This window comes from Pleurodeles waltl, chromosome 6 (genome assembly GCF_031143425.1).
Source record: "Pleurodeles waltl isolate 20211129_DDA chromosome 6, aPleWal1.hap1.20221129, whole genome shotgun sequence".
Lineage (NCBI taxonomy): Eukaryota > Metazoa > Chordata > Amphibia > Caudata > Salamandridae > Pleurodeles > Pleurodeles waltl.
Genome location: NC_090445.1, coordinates 1,108,581,073 through 1,108,595,510, shown reverse-complemented (window position 1 = coordinate 1,108,595,510; position 14,438 = coordinate 1,108,581,073). Strand labels below are relative to the sequence as shown.

The following is a 14,438-nucleotide window of genomic DNA, read 5'->3' as shown; positions in this document are numbered from 1 at the left end:
GGTACAATGAAAAGCATCTGATGCACACAAAGAGGTACATTTAAAGTTTGCAAATCTAAATGTGTTGGCTTGCTGGAAAGACTCAGGGGAGCTTTCTTGAGTGCCTTTCCCGAATTATTTTCACTCCAATCACTGTGTATAGGTAAACTGAGCAGGTTGAATGGTGCTTGCTTGTCCAACTAAATAATGCAATTCTCTTATTTATTCTTTTTACAATAGGTAATTCCTCGTCCCCGTGCACTGGCAGCTTTTTTCAGTTTATGATCCTCGTGAGGATGCTTGTTTCCTTCCCAGGTCATTATCTTTATTGCTCCACTTCCCAGTCTTGTTCCTCTCCACTTTTGTGCCTGCCTTTATTTTCACCCACAGTGCCTCCGTTCTTAAACCCTATGCTTACTTCTTTGCAATTCCTTCACTGCCCAAGTGCTTGTTCCTTTATTGTCTTATGTAGCCTTATAGCTCTTCTGGTTACATTCAACACCTTTTGTTCTTTGCCTACTCTCTATGCCCTACTTACCTCCAGGTTTTCTTCCGGTCACTGCTTTTCACAAAAGAGGAGGGAGAGAACGCTGCCTAGCATGCCAGCACTCAATCTGTCCAGAAGCAATGTGATAAATGCAGAGTACAATAGCACTCACTTCAAATGAAAGTCCAACTGGGCAAACGGTGTGCTGGTATGCCAAGCAGTGTTCTTCCTCTCCCTTTAGTGCCTGGCTCCTTGATGAGTTATTGGGGTGACACGATATGGGGATGCACCTGCCCTGTGGGAGTGGATCCAGAAAGTGAACAGCAGAGCCAGCACCCCTAACTGTAACTTGTTATGCTCTGCTGAAGAAGAGCAAATATCCTGAAACATGTCTAGAGATACACAGCACTGGCTGCTTCAACAACTGTGAATAGTAAAGACTTTCAAATGACATGAGTTATCATGCACTGACTGCATTTACCGCAATATTTCTGGGCAAATTGTGTGCTGGTATGCCAAGCATTGTGTTCCCACCCACTTTTGCAACTGATCCATTTTTACATCTACTGCACCTCTCCATTTCTCCTTCTTCCACCTTCTCACCTCCACTGGGCATACCACCTCCCCCGTAAAGAGAAAAGGAACTTCACACTTCCCATTTCTATGTAGTAAAATTGGAGATCTCCTCTCTCTGTTTCTTTGGATTCTGTTTGTACATTTTTGACAATAAAGGTGTTGACATATTTTAATTACACACATAATGTGCCATGCACCTAGTTTTTTGAAGCTCTAACGTATTTTGATAATTTTTCTCTTGACAAATCATTTCTTTTTAAAGACAGTTTTCCCCTTAACCATAAACGGATGATTAGTTTTCTAGACTAGCTATAAGTGAAATGATTTGTCGATACCTAGAGCTCTAGTACCCAGAATATAAAAGCCACCTACTGCCTTCGACTGAAAGCAATGCATACATAGTAATCAGAAGTCTTGTCTATAAAGTGAAAGCACGACTTAGCTTTCCTTAAATAAAAATACTTCCTTCAGCCACGATGCTGCATATTAAACTTTGAAGTTAAAATGCTTACAATGGAATTGATCAAGTTACATGTTATGTTATGTGTCCCTTATTACTTGAACATATTTTTCTCATAGTAAAAGACAATTGCTTGATAGGATTACCAGCACTTCCGTGAATTTTTCATTCGCCCCAAAAAAGGATTAAACAACACGCTGATAAGGCAGCCCCTGTACCTTTGCATGGAAGTGAAGACAGCAGCACTGCTGGAATGTGTTTACAAGTCATACTAATGATTCTGCTTTTCAGAAATGGACGTGAAGCATAATGGTACTATTGCTGGTGTAGGGTAGTAAGAAATACCGTAAGCAAAGATGTGGTTTCAGGGGCACCATACATGCTCAAACAACCCACATCCCAAACGAGGTGACATTCTACACTCCTCCACTTATTCAGTGTGAGCTTGCAAGCCCTCTGTGATTTTAGTGGCATTTCTACATTAAACAGCTTGTTAGGAGGTATCTACAAGCAATTGTAGGTTCACTTGGGATCACTTGGAATGATATTTGAGTTCTTTAGAAGGAAGAGAAGGAGAGATGTTGATCATTTTAAGAGCAAAAACAACAAGTGATGGATGGAATGCTGAACATTGTCAAACACTCACCCCCAGTCATAGATCTGGGTTTAATCCATCGTTCTTTTGCTCACCATGCCACCCCAGTTTGGACCCAGCCATATGCAAATCAGTCTTGACCCTGTTCCTCATGGGAACAGTCCAGCCCGAACTGCCAAGCCAGGTCCTCACTGGACCGGAAACAAGCATCCTGGGATCATTTTAAGAGGACTGGCCTGCTGGAGGAAATAAATGAAGGAGCACAGATTAATTTCATTACTTTGGGCACCAAGGTTTGGATACCTTTACTCCAATTCCTAAACCGGAACAAAAAGATGCCACTTACTTGTACCACATTTCTTCAATGTGTATATGATCACTAACCTTAACCATACCATCAAACCACAAAGGTCACTCTTGAACTATAAGGCGACCCCTGAGCTAAAACTAACCCCTATTATAATTATAATAAAGTACGAAATCGAGAAACCAAACCCTAATCCTAAAGCCATAACATTGTTACAATGTATTTCTGCATATTAATTTGAGTAATGCAATAGAAGGTACTTCATCAAGAAGAAACAACTGACCGTCTGTCCACCCATAACTTATGAAATATATTTATTGAATAGATTGAAAAGAAATGCTTTACAAAAAAAGGAAAAACTTCAATGGGGCAATACGGGCAGCAAGCCAGCATTCAATTATTTGGTAATAATATGTCAAACGGTGATTTAGCAGTAAACAAACAGCCCGTTTCCTTAACCGCTTCTGTGCCTTGGACGAGATGATCTCGTCCAAGGCTACAGTTCCCCTGTGCCTTGGACGAGATCATCTCGTCCATGGCACAGGGGAACTTGGGGGCGCGCTAGCGTGCCCCCCGTGCACCCCCCTTCCCCCCCAAGTCGGGGATGGAGGGGGAAGACCTTCCCCTTCCACCCCCGACCCCCCCACCCCCCCCCTGTGACGTCAGCGCGCGCGCGCTGATGTGTCACAGGGGCCTCCCCTCGTCGCGCTGGAAGCTCTGCTTCCAGCGCGATTGAAAAAGAAATGCAAAAGCATTTCTTTTTCAATCACTTGGGAGGCCCGGAGGGGCTTCAAAGGGAAGGAAAAGTATTTCCTTCCCTTTGAAGTCCCTCCGAGGGTTTCAAAAGCCGGATTGCTTGCAATCCGGCTTTTGAAACCCCACTAGACACCAGGGATTTTTTTTTTTGAAATTGAAATTGACAAAAGGGAGCGACCCCTTGGGCAAGGGTCGCTCCCAGGGGGGACATTTTTTTGAAAAGGCCTTTTCTGCCCCCAGGGGGGGCAGAAACCTCTAGGCACCAGGGACAATTTTTTTTTTAATTTTTTTTTTTTGTTTCATTTTTTTTTATTGAGGTGGGGAGCGACCCCTTAGGCAAGGGTCGCTCCCCCTGGGGGAAAATTATATTTTGGCCATTTCTGCCCCCCTTGGGGGCAGATTGGCCTATTTTGATGAGGCCAATCTGACCCCAAGGGGGGTAGAAACCACTAGACACCAGGGATTTTTTAATTTTTTTATTGTTATTGACAAAAGGGAGCGACCCCTTGGGCAAGGGTCGCTCCCAGGGGGGGCATATTTTCGGGAAGGCCTTTTCTGCCCCCCCTGGGGGCAGATCGGCCTACTATTAGGCCGATCTGCCCCCAGGGGGGGCAGAAACCTCTAGGCACCAGGGACCATTTTTTTTTTTTTTGTTTCATTTTTTTTTTTTTTGGTGGGGAGCGACCCCTTAGGCAAGGGTCGCTCCCCTTGGGGGAAAATTATATTTTGCCCATTTCTGCCCCCCTTGGGGGCAGATTGGCCTATTTTGATGAGGCCAATCTGCCCCCAAGGGGGGTAGAAACCACTAGACACCAGGGAGTTTTTTCTTTGCGTGAATTTCACGCAAAGGGAGCGACCCCTTAGGCAAGGGTCGCTCCCTGGGGGGGAGGGCAATTTATTTTAGGCCATTTCTGCCCCCCCTGGGGGCAGATCGGCCTATTATTAGGCCGATCTGCCCCCAGGGTGGGAAGAAACCTCTAGGCGCCAGGGCAAATTTTTTTTTTGTGTTTTTTTTTTTTGTTCTTTCTTTTTTTTTAGAGATGGGGAGCGACCCATCAGGCAAGGGTCGCTCCCCTGGGGGGCAAATTGTATTTAGACCATTTCTGCCCCCCTGGGGGCAGAAACCACTAGGCACCGGGGATTTGTTTTTTGGCGCCAATGTCACGCAGGGGGAGCGACCCCGTAGGCAAGGGTCGCTCCCGGGGCGGGGGGGGGGGTGGGGGTTGGGGGGGCAAATTTATTTTAGGCCATTTCTGCCCCCCCGGCGGACAGATCGGCCTATTATTAGGCCGAACTGCCCCCGGGGGAGGGGGGGGGCAGAACACTCTAGGCGCCAGGGCAATTTTTTTTGTGTTTTTTTTTTTTTGTTGTTTCTTTTTTTAGAGATGGGGAGCGACCCATCAGGCAAGGGTCGCTCCCCTGGGGGGGGCAAATTGTATTTAGACCATTTCTGCCTCCCTGGGGGCAGATTGGCCAATTTTAGGTCAATCTGCCCCCAAGGGGGCAGAAACCACTAGGCACCGGGGATTTGTTTTTTGGCGCCAATGTCACGCAGGGGGAGCGACCCCGTAGGCAAGGGTCGCTCCCGGGGGGGGGGGGGGGGGGGGGGGGGGTGGGTGGGTTGGGGGGGCAAATTTATTTTAGGCCATTTCTGCCCCCCCCGGGGGACAGATCGGCCTATTATTAGGACGAACTGCCCCCGGGGGGGGCAGAACACTCTAGGCGCCAGGGCAATTTTTTTTTGGTGTTTTTATTTTTTGTTGTTTCTTTTTTTAGAGATGGGGAGCGACCCATCAGGCAAGGGTCGCTCCCCTGGGGGGGCAAATTGTATTTAGACCATTTCTGCCCCCCTGGGGGCAGATTGGCCAATTTTAGGTCAATCTGCCCCCAAGGGGGCAGAAACCACTAGGCACCGGGGATTTGTTTTTTGGTGCCAATGTTACGCAGGGGGAGCGACCCCGTAGGCAAGGGTCGCTCCCGGCGGGGGAGGGTGGGGGTTGGGGGGGCAAATTTATTTTAGGGCATTTCTGCCCCCCCCCCCCCCCTGGGGCCGGCTGAGCTACAGGCCAAACACCACAGGTAGACACCTTGCAAAAAACACCTCTGTTTTCTGTGAAAAAATATGTTGTGTCCACGTTGTGTTTTGGGCCATTTCCTTTTGTGGGCGCTAGGCCTACCCACAGAAGTGATGTACCATTTTTATCGAGAGACTTAGGGGAACGCTGGGTGGAAGGAAATTTGTGGCTCCTCTCAGATTCCAGAACTTTCTGTCACCGAAATGAGAGGAAAAAGTGTTTTTTGGGCCAAATTTTGATGTTTGCAAAGGATTCTGGGTAACATAACCTGGTCAGAGCCCCGCAAGTCACCCCATCTTGGATTCCCCTGGGTTTCTAGTTTTCACAAATGCACTGGTTTGCTAGGTTTCCTCAGGTGTCGGCTGAGCTACAGGCCAAAATCCACAGGTAGGCACTGCTTTTTATAAAAAAATGTGATGTGTCCACGTTGTGTTTTGGGCCCTTTCCTTTCGTGGGCGCTAGTCCTACCCACACAAGTGAGGTATCATTTTTATCGGGAGACTTGGGGGAACGCTGGGTAGAAGGAAATTTGTGGCTCCTCTCAGATTCCAGAACTTTCTGCCACAGAAATGTGAGTAACGTGTTTTTTTAGCCAAATTTTGAGGTTTGCAAAGGATTCTGGGTAACAGAACCTGGTCCGAGCCCCGCAAGTCACCCCTCCTTGGATTCCCCTAGGTCTCTAGTTTTCAGAAATGCACAGGTTTGGTAGGTTTCCCTAGGTGCCGGCTGAGCTAGAGGCCAAAATCTACAGGTAGGCACTTCGCAAAAAACACCTCTGTTTTTTTCCAAAATTTAGGATGTGTCCACGTTGCGCTTTGGGGTGTTTCCTGTCGCCGGCGCTAGGCCTACCCACGCAAGTGAGGTATCATTTTTATCGGTAGACTTGGGGGAACGCTGGGTGGAAGGAAATTTGTAGCTCCTCTCAGATTCCAGAACTTTCTGCCACAGAAATGTGAGGGACATGTGTTTTTTTTAGCCAAATTTTGAGGTTTGCAAAGGATTCTGGGTAACAGAACCTGGTCCGAGCCCCGCAAGTCACCCCTCCTTGGATTCCCCTAGGTCTCTAGTTTTCACAAATGCACAGGTTTGGTAGGTTTCCCTAGGTGCCGGCTGAGCTAGAGGCCAAAATCTACAGGTAGGCACTTCGCAAAAAACACCTCTGTTTTTTTCCAAAATTTAGGATGTGTCCACGTTGCGCTTTGGGGTGTTTCCTGTCGCCGGCGCTAGGCCTACCCACGCAAGTGAGGTATCATTTTTATCGGGAGACTTGGGGGAACGCTGGGTGGAAGGAAATTCGTAGCTCCTCTCAGATTCCAGAACTTTCTGCCACAGAAATGTGAGGGACATGTTTTTTTTTAGCCAAATTTTGAGGTTTGCAAAGGATTCTGGGTAACAGAACCTGGTCCGAGCCCCGCAAGTCACCCCTCCTTGGATTCCCCTAGGTCTCTAGTTTTCAGAAATGCACAGGTTTGGTAGGTTTCCCTAGGTGCCGGCTGAGCTAGAGGCCAAAATCTACAGGTAGGCACTTCGCAAAAAACACCTCTGTTTTTTTCCAAAATTTAGGATGTGTCCACGTTGCGCTTTGGGGTGTTTCCTGTCGCCGGCGCTAGGCCTACCCACGCAAGTGAGGTATAATTTTTATCGGGAGACTTGGGGGAACGCTGGGTGGAAGGAAATTTGTAGCTCCTCTCAGATTCCAGAACTTTCTGCCACAGAAATGTGAGGGACATGTGTTTTTTTAGCCAAATTTTGAGGTTTGCAAAGGATTCTGGGTAACAGAACCTGGTCCGAGCCCCGCAAGTCACCCCTCCTTGGATTCCCCTAGGTCTCTAGTTTTCAGAAATGCACAGGTTTGGTAGGTGTCCCTAGGTGGCGGCTGAGCTAGAGGCCAAAATCTACAGGTAGTCACTTTGCTAAAAACAGCTCTGTTTTCTGTGATATGTCCACGTTGTGTTTTGGGGCATATCCTGTCGCGGGCGCTAGGCCTACCCACACAAGTGAGGTATCATTTTTATCGGGAGACGTGGGGGAACGCTGGGTGGAAGGAAATTTGTGGCTCCTCTCAGATTCCAGAACTTTCTGCCACAGAAATGTGAGGAACATGTGTTTTTTTAGCCAAATTGTGAGGTTTGCAAAGGATTCTGGGTAACAGAACCTGGTCCGAGCCACACAAGTCACCCCTCCATGGATTCCCCTAGGTCTCTAGTTTTCAGAAATGCATAGGTTTGGTAGGTTTCCCTAGGTGGCGGCTGAGCTAGAGGCCAAAATCTACAGGTAGTCACTTTGCTAAAAACAGCTCTGTTTTCCGTGATATGTCCACGTTGTGTTTTGGGGCATATCCTGTCGCGGGCGCTAGGCCTACCCACACAAGTGAGGTATCATTTTTATCGGGAGACGTGGGGGAACGCTGGGTGGAAGGAAATTTGTGGCTCCTCTCAGATTCCAGAACTTTCTGCCACAGAAATGTGAGGAACATGTGTTTTTTTAGCCAAATTTTGAGGTTTGCAAAGGATTCTGGGTAACAGAACCTGGTCCGAGCCCCGCAAGTCACCCCTCCTTGGATCCCCCTAGGTCTCTAGTTTTCAGAAATGCACAGGTTTGGTAGGTTTCCCTAGGTGGCGGCTGAGCTAGAGGCCAAAATCTACAGGTAGTCACTTTGCTAAAAACAGCTCTGTTTTCTGTGATATGTCCACGTTGTGTTTTGGGGCATATCCTGTCGCGGGCGCTAGGCCTACCCACACAAGTGAGGTATCATTTTTATCGGGAGACGTGGGGGAACGCTAGGTGGAAGGAAATTTGTGGCTCCTCTCAGATTCCAGAACTTTCTGCCACAGAAATGTGAGGAACATGTGTTTTTTTAGCCAAATTTTGAGGTTTGCAAAGGATTCTGGGTAACCGAACCTGGTCCGAGCCACACAAGTCACCCCTCCTTGGATTCCCCTAGGTCTCTAGTTTTCAGAAATGCACAGGTTTGGTAGGTTTCCCTAGGTGGCGGCTGAGCTAGAGGCCAAAATCTACAGGTAGTCACTTTGCTAAAAACAGCTCTGTTTTCTGTGATGTGTCCAGGTTGTGTTTTGGGGCATATCCTGTCGCGGGCGCTAGGCCTACCCACACAAGTGAGGTATCATTTTTATCGGGAGACGTGGGGGAATGCTGGGTGGAAGGAAATTTGTCGCTCCTCTCAGATTCCAGAACTTTCTGCCACAGAAATGTGAGTAACATGTGTTTTTTTAGCCAAATTTTGAGGTTTGCAAAGGATTCTGGGTAACAGAACCTGGTCCGAGCCACACAAGTCACCCCTACTTGGATTCCCCTAGGTCTCTAGTTTTCAGAAATGCACAGGTTTGGTAGGTTTCCCTAGGTGGCGGCTGAGCTAGAGGCCAAAATCTACAGGTAGTCACTTTGCTAAAAACAGCTCTGTTTTCTGTGATGTGTCCACGTTGTGTTTTGGGGCATATCCTGTCGCGGGCGCTAGGCCTACCCAAACAAGTGAGGTATCATTTTTATCGGGAGACTTGGGGGAACATAGAATAGCAAAACAAGTGTTATTGCCCCTTGTCTTTCTCTACATTTATTCCTTCCAAATATAGGGGTGTGTGTAAAAAAGACATCTATTTGAGAAATTCCATGTAATTCACGTGCTACTATGGTCACCCCGGAATTCAGAGATGTGCAAATAACCACTGCTCCTCAACACCTTATCTTGTGCCCTTTTTGGAAATGCAAAGGTTTTCTTGATAGCTATTTTTTACTCCTTATATTTCAGCAAATGAATTACTGTATACCCGGTATAGAATGAAAACGCACTGCAGGGTGCAGCTCATTTATTGGCTCTGGGTTCCTCGGGTTCTTGATGAACCTACAAACCCTATATATCCCCGCAACCAGAGGAGTCCAGCAGACGTAACGGTATATTGCTTTCGATAATCTGACATTGCAGGGAAAAGTTACAGAGTAAAAAGTAGAGAAAAATTGATTTTTTTTCACCTCAATTTCAATATTTTTCTTTTTCAGCTGTTATTTTCTGTAGGAAACCCTTGTAGGATCTACACAAATGACCCCTTGCTGAATTCAGAATTTTGTCTACTTTTCAGAAATGTTTAGGTTTCTGGGATCCAGCATTGGTTTCATGACCATTCCGGTCACTGACTGGAAGGAGGCTGAAAGCACAAAAAATTGCACAAATGGGGTATGCCCCAGTAAAATGCCAAAATTGTGTTGAAAAATTGGGTTTTCGGATTCAAGTCTGCCTGTTTCTGAAAGCTGGGAAGCTGCTGAGTTTAGCACCGCAAACCCTTTGTTGATGCCATTTTCAGGGGAAAAACCACAAGCCTTCTTCTGCAGCCCCTTTTTCCAATTTTTTTGAAAAAAAACGAAATTTTCACTGTATTTTGGCCAATTTCTTGGCCTCCTTCAGGGGAACCCACAAAGTCTGGGTACCTTTAGAATCCCTAGGATGTTGGAAAAAAAGGACGCAAATTTGGCTTGGTTAGCTTATGTGGACAAAAAGTTATGAGGGCCTAAGCGCGAACTGCCCCAAATAGGCAAAAAAAGGCCTGGCACAGGAGGGGGAAAAGGCCTGGCAGCGAAGGGGTTAATATATATTATTTGCCATCCATTTTGATGCTAACTGATATTTTAACATCTTAAACAGCAATTACATTTTGTCAGGCCCTCGCAAATTGGTCTAACGTTTATTTAAACTACTTACTTTACCTGGCTCATAAGTCAAAACCAAAATGAAAATGAAACGGCTGAAGTAATGATATCTATCAGTAAAGGAGTCGAAGTGATGGTAGGGCGAAATTGAGTGTGACGCCAGCAATGCAGTCCAAACTGCCCTGTCAGAATTTGTGTTAAGAAATGTTCTTCAAAAGACACTGAAAGAAACAAGAGTCAAAGCTAGGTAGGAAACAATTTAAAATTATATAGGGTGAGAACACTCAAGGGAGATTTTGTACACTGGGCCAACGTGATTTGGGGTCTGGGTTTGGAAGAGATTGTTTTGCGGCCTCCAGAGGCTCTCTTTAAGCACTGGATAAATGTTTCCACTCATTTAATCAATGTACTGTGTCGAGGAGTCACCCAAGCGGTATGAACCGTCAAGCTGAGTCCCTGGTCTGTCATTTGTACTGTCGGACCCTGAAAGCCCTACAAAATCTCCGATCATAGCAGAGGGGACGCTTCTGTCGACTTTAAACCTCTCCTGACAAATACTCAAGAACAGTCCTTGAAAAGTCAGGGCACGTGTGCAGAGCCACAGTGTGTTGACTGCGAAAGTCATTGTGGATCATGACTAACTTGCGGCGAAGATTTAGATTCCCTGACAGAGAAGCCAAAAGGCAGATGTGTTTTTCTCTCAAAATGTATGAGCTACTGCACAAACATTCCCAGGTGGAAATTAATCTTTTAAAAAGTTGGTAATTGTATCCCTCCATACATAAAGATGAGGGAATAAATAAAACTTGAGCGGCACTTAATTTTGAAGTTACGCCGCGCTGCTTTGCGTTGCTAATTTTGAGCCATCGCGAGGCACGATGGGAAACCGGCGGCAAACACTGTACCTCAATTGACTGTGCGATGTGCATACGGTTGATTTCAATGTGTGGGAAGGTGCCCCCGGGCACGTCTTCAAAGTCTTCATCGTATCGGTCAAACAGTTCGGTGGCATCCACGCCCACACTAATGGTCCCCTGAAACCAGAAAAGCAGAAAGTTAGATGTCTGAATAACCCACGATGAACACAGGAAAAGAAATAATTAGCTGCAGCTCCTCTGAAGAGATTACATAACTTTCACATATTGTGTGGTGCTCGACAGTGGACAAACAGCTTCCAATGTTTCCCAAAGGGGACACTTATTTTAAGGCATGTAGGATTAAGTTGTCTGCAAGTGCAAACATACAGACATGTAGCACACACTGTCGCTCTCTCTCTCTCTCTCTCATATCAAGATACATATATGTGCTCTACCTCAAGAGGGATATTTTAAGATTTACATTTTCAGTTTTTCAAGATTAACTGAAGCATTCTTACACCGCTCGGGCGCTGGAGCCTTCCCTGATGGAATAACACAAATGCAAGAACAATTTCACATTTTACTGGGTCTCTATTTGATCTTTTGCGATTCTGGCAACTAACTAGTCCGTTATGGTGCCACCTGCCTACTTAGAAGACACAGACAACACCGAGTCCTTCGAGTTTACCAAACTTACAACTCCAATCACGTAGCGGGTTATGTCCTGCTCTATTAGGCGATAATAACCGGGTTCTAAAACAGGATTGCAAATATCACTTACTGTCCTCAAATGTCTTCATATTCAGAACACTAACAGAACAATATTAGTTCTGAGTAATCTCAGTCATTTCTATTTCTTTTTGCAAATGCCCTATATACACCGTCACATTCTCTCCATGAACTCAACCATCCTGCACTTAAAACACCACGATGAAGAGAGCACGTTATTTCTCTAAAAGAATCAGCCACTGTTCACAATGCAAACAAACCTTTGATATAAGGCTGTTCACGCGACTGTACTCTAGCCTAAGCGAATGTCTGCTCCTTCTTTCTACTGTTCAGGGGCTGAGCAATCTCTGCTAATTTAAAAATCCGCCAAATGATGTAATCTCACAGCCCCACATTTTCTCTAACAAAAACTCAAATGCTTGTGCCTGCCGTCACAAATCAACCTATAGGGCACCGGCCTATTAGCAGCAGAACAAACACTATCAAAGTAACTGCAAGAGTTCATGTCAGACTATCAGCAATGATCTGGACACGCTTGCACTGGTGAGTGACAGATAAAAACAAGCATTTGCAATGCAACTGGTCTCACGTTTGCTCATGTTAGAGCTGATCACGTTGTAAACTCCTAACCCGACTTTTCATCTATTTGCAAAAGTGCTTTTATGTACGTAACCGAAAAAGTTAAATTAACTGTGTAAAGCGCTCGACTTCTGCCAAGCGATATCGCGCTAGTAAATTAGAGAAAAAGTAGTCCACGAGCCGGACAGAAAACAGCCAGCCTCGCAAGTTTTCTGTACTTGGTCGCTGCAGTCGAGGAGGGCTAGTCACCGGAAAAGGCATGACGTGAGCATGCCTTCGACTAATGAAAGCAAGCAGATTTTAATAGTCAAGCACACGAACCAATGGTTAACACTGACATGATGTTGACAGGGCTCCGAGCCCTTTTCTAATAACTAAAGCGTCTCGCTGCGATACGCAGGCTCAACCCTAAAAAGCAGGGTCGGCTGCAGTGCAGAGGCTACTTTCAAAGCCAGGCAATGGGTCTCCCTCCCCAACCCCTTCTCTGTGTTCAGGTAGTGCCTACACTCAGCAGAAGCATATTGTTTTTAGGTTTATCACGCAAGCACTCTGACATGTTGTAATCTATCTGTGGGCTTTTAACCACGCCCACCACACGCCGATCACTATCACTCGTTCATGGGCTTACCTTTAAAAAGTCCCTTGTTATCACCGGTAAATGCTTTACGTTTGCCCCTCCTTGGGACGATTTTGTTACCGATTAGGCCATCTACCCAGTTACATGGATAATTGCACGATTGCCGATATGTTTGACTGCGAGCGCACTTCCTTTTCCTTTTGTGTCTCTCCTTCGCGCTCATGCTCATGGCGGCCATGGCGCTTTGAATTGGCTCGCTTAAGTCAACTGTTTTACTTCATGTTTTCAATTTATGTGGCAAGAAAAGTCTAGTTAGGAATTTACAATGCTAATAGCTCTAACCCCAGCAAAAGCGAGATCCACTGCATTGCAAATGCCTGCTTTGTGGTGTACTTTAATATTTATCTATTATGCTTGTCTTTGACCCTGTACAGTGATCTGCTGACTTTTGTTTAGCTTTGCACTATATATAAATATAATATATGTACAGACATAACAAATAATAACGCCAAAACAAAGACCATCACACTCCTAAAAATAGGTGCACAATTATATCATAGAATACGATCCAATCGTTTAACAATGACATATGAATACTGTTTAACAACAGAATATGTGTACACATTATTATTGTTGCTCAAGTCACAGTCATCATGTTAGAAAGGAACATGGACCATGCAAAACAATAGTATTACTCACATGTCTGCTGTACTGTGCAACATAAGCACACTCCTTAGATAAAGAACATGCCTGCATTACTAGCTCTAATCTTTCACCTCTGTTGGTCTATGGTCAAATATTTTTGTTTCCTCTTTCTTTTTATCCCTATCTCATCTGCATTTTCAATGGGTGCCCCACATGTCATTTTTAGGTCGCAACCTACCAGACAGGACATTTGTCTAGTTTGCTAAAGACATCCTGGGGGACATTCAGAAAGCTGATATAGAAATGCATTCTGACTGTTACTTACCATTGGTTCTGTGGTTTGTAACTCACATTTTCTTGCTTTCCATTTGCTGTTTTTATTTGTTTTAGGCTGCAAAGCTAATTTGTACCTTTCCATGCCCAAACCATATTTACAGTATCCTTTTGAGTGCTCCTTATCTGTAAAAAGGCCGAAAATCTTGTTCATATCTTGTCATATTTGCAGTGCATTCAAATTCTGAAGTCAAATGTCAGGCGCTGTCTTCTGGGGGGCTTGTTTACTTTTCTTTCTCTGACTTCAAAGTGAGAGGATTTATGTGACAATCTTGCTGGATACTGGGGCAGGAAATAGTTTTCTTCTAGCACACAACAACATTTAAATGAATTGTGTAAGTACTTCAGAATGTATCAGAATTATGAACTCAAATGAGCACATTTTGTGTTATTTCTTAAGTGTGGTGGAAACAAATACTTTAACATTATCAAAGCAAATCATTACTTTAGGTGATGCAATTTCCACACAGTTTCGTCTTGGTACTATATAGTTTTATTAGTAAAACTGTAAGTCTGTGCAATGTAATGGTCATTTCAATTGAAAATGTGTTGTTTGTAATGGCAGTATGCTAGCACACATGAATACTGCATTGTACGTCACTCCACACTACTGCACTCTACTTCGCACAACTCCACTTTACACCACTCCAAGCCACTGCACTTTGCACCCCTCCATTCTACGTCACTTCACGCTTCGACTCTCTACTCTAGTCTAGGCCAATGCACTCATTGCCACTCTACCCTACACCACTGCACTGCTCGCTACTGCATCCTAAACCACTCCAGTCTAGGTCGCACCAATCTACTCAGCAAACCTCCACTCT

At 45.3% G+C, this 14,438-nt stretch overlaps 1 protein-coding gene across 1 annotated transcript in view; it reads right to left on the bottom strand.

Annotated features, from left to right (window-relative positions):
• The window catches only part of DNAJC11 (DnaJ heat shock protein family (Hsp40) member C11), a 595,273-nt gene that overhangs the window by 188,735 nt on the left and 392,100 nt on the right, over positions 1 to 14,438 (bottom strand). Inside the window, exon 5 of the mRNA XM_069240219.1 lies at positions 10,800 to 10,928. Coding sequence (XP_069096320.1) covers positions 10,800 to 10,928 — 129 coding nt within the window. The remainder of the gene's footprint in view (positions 1 to 10,799; positions 10,929 to 14,438) is intronic.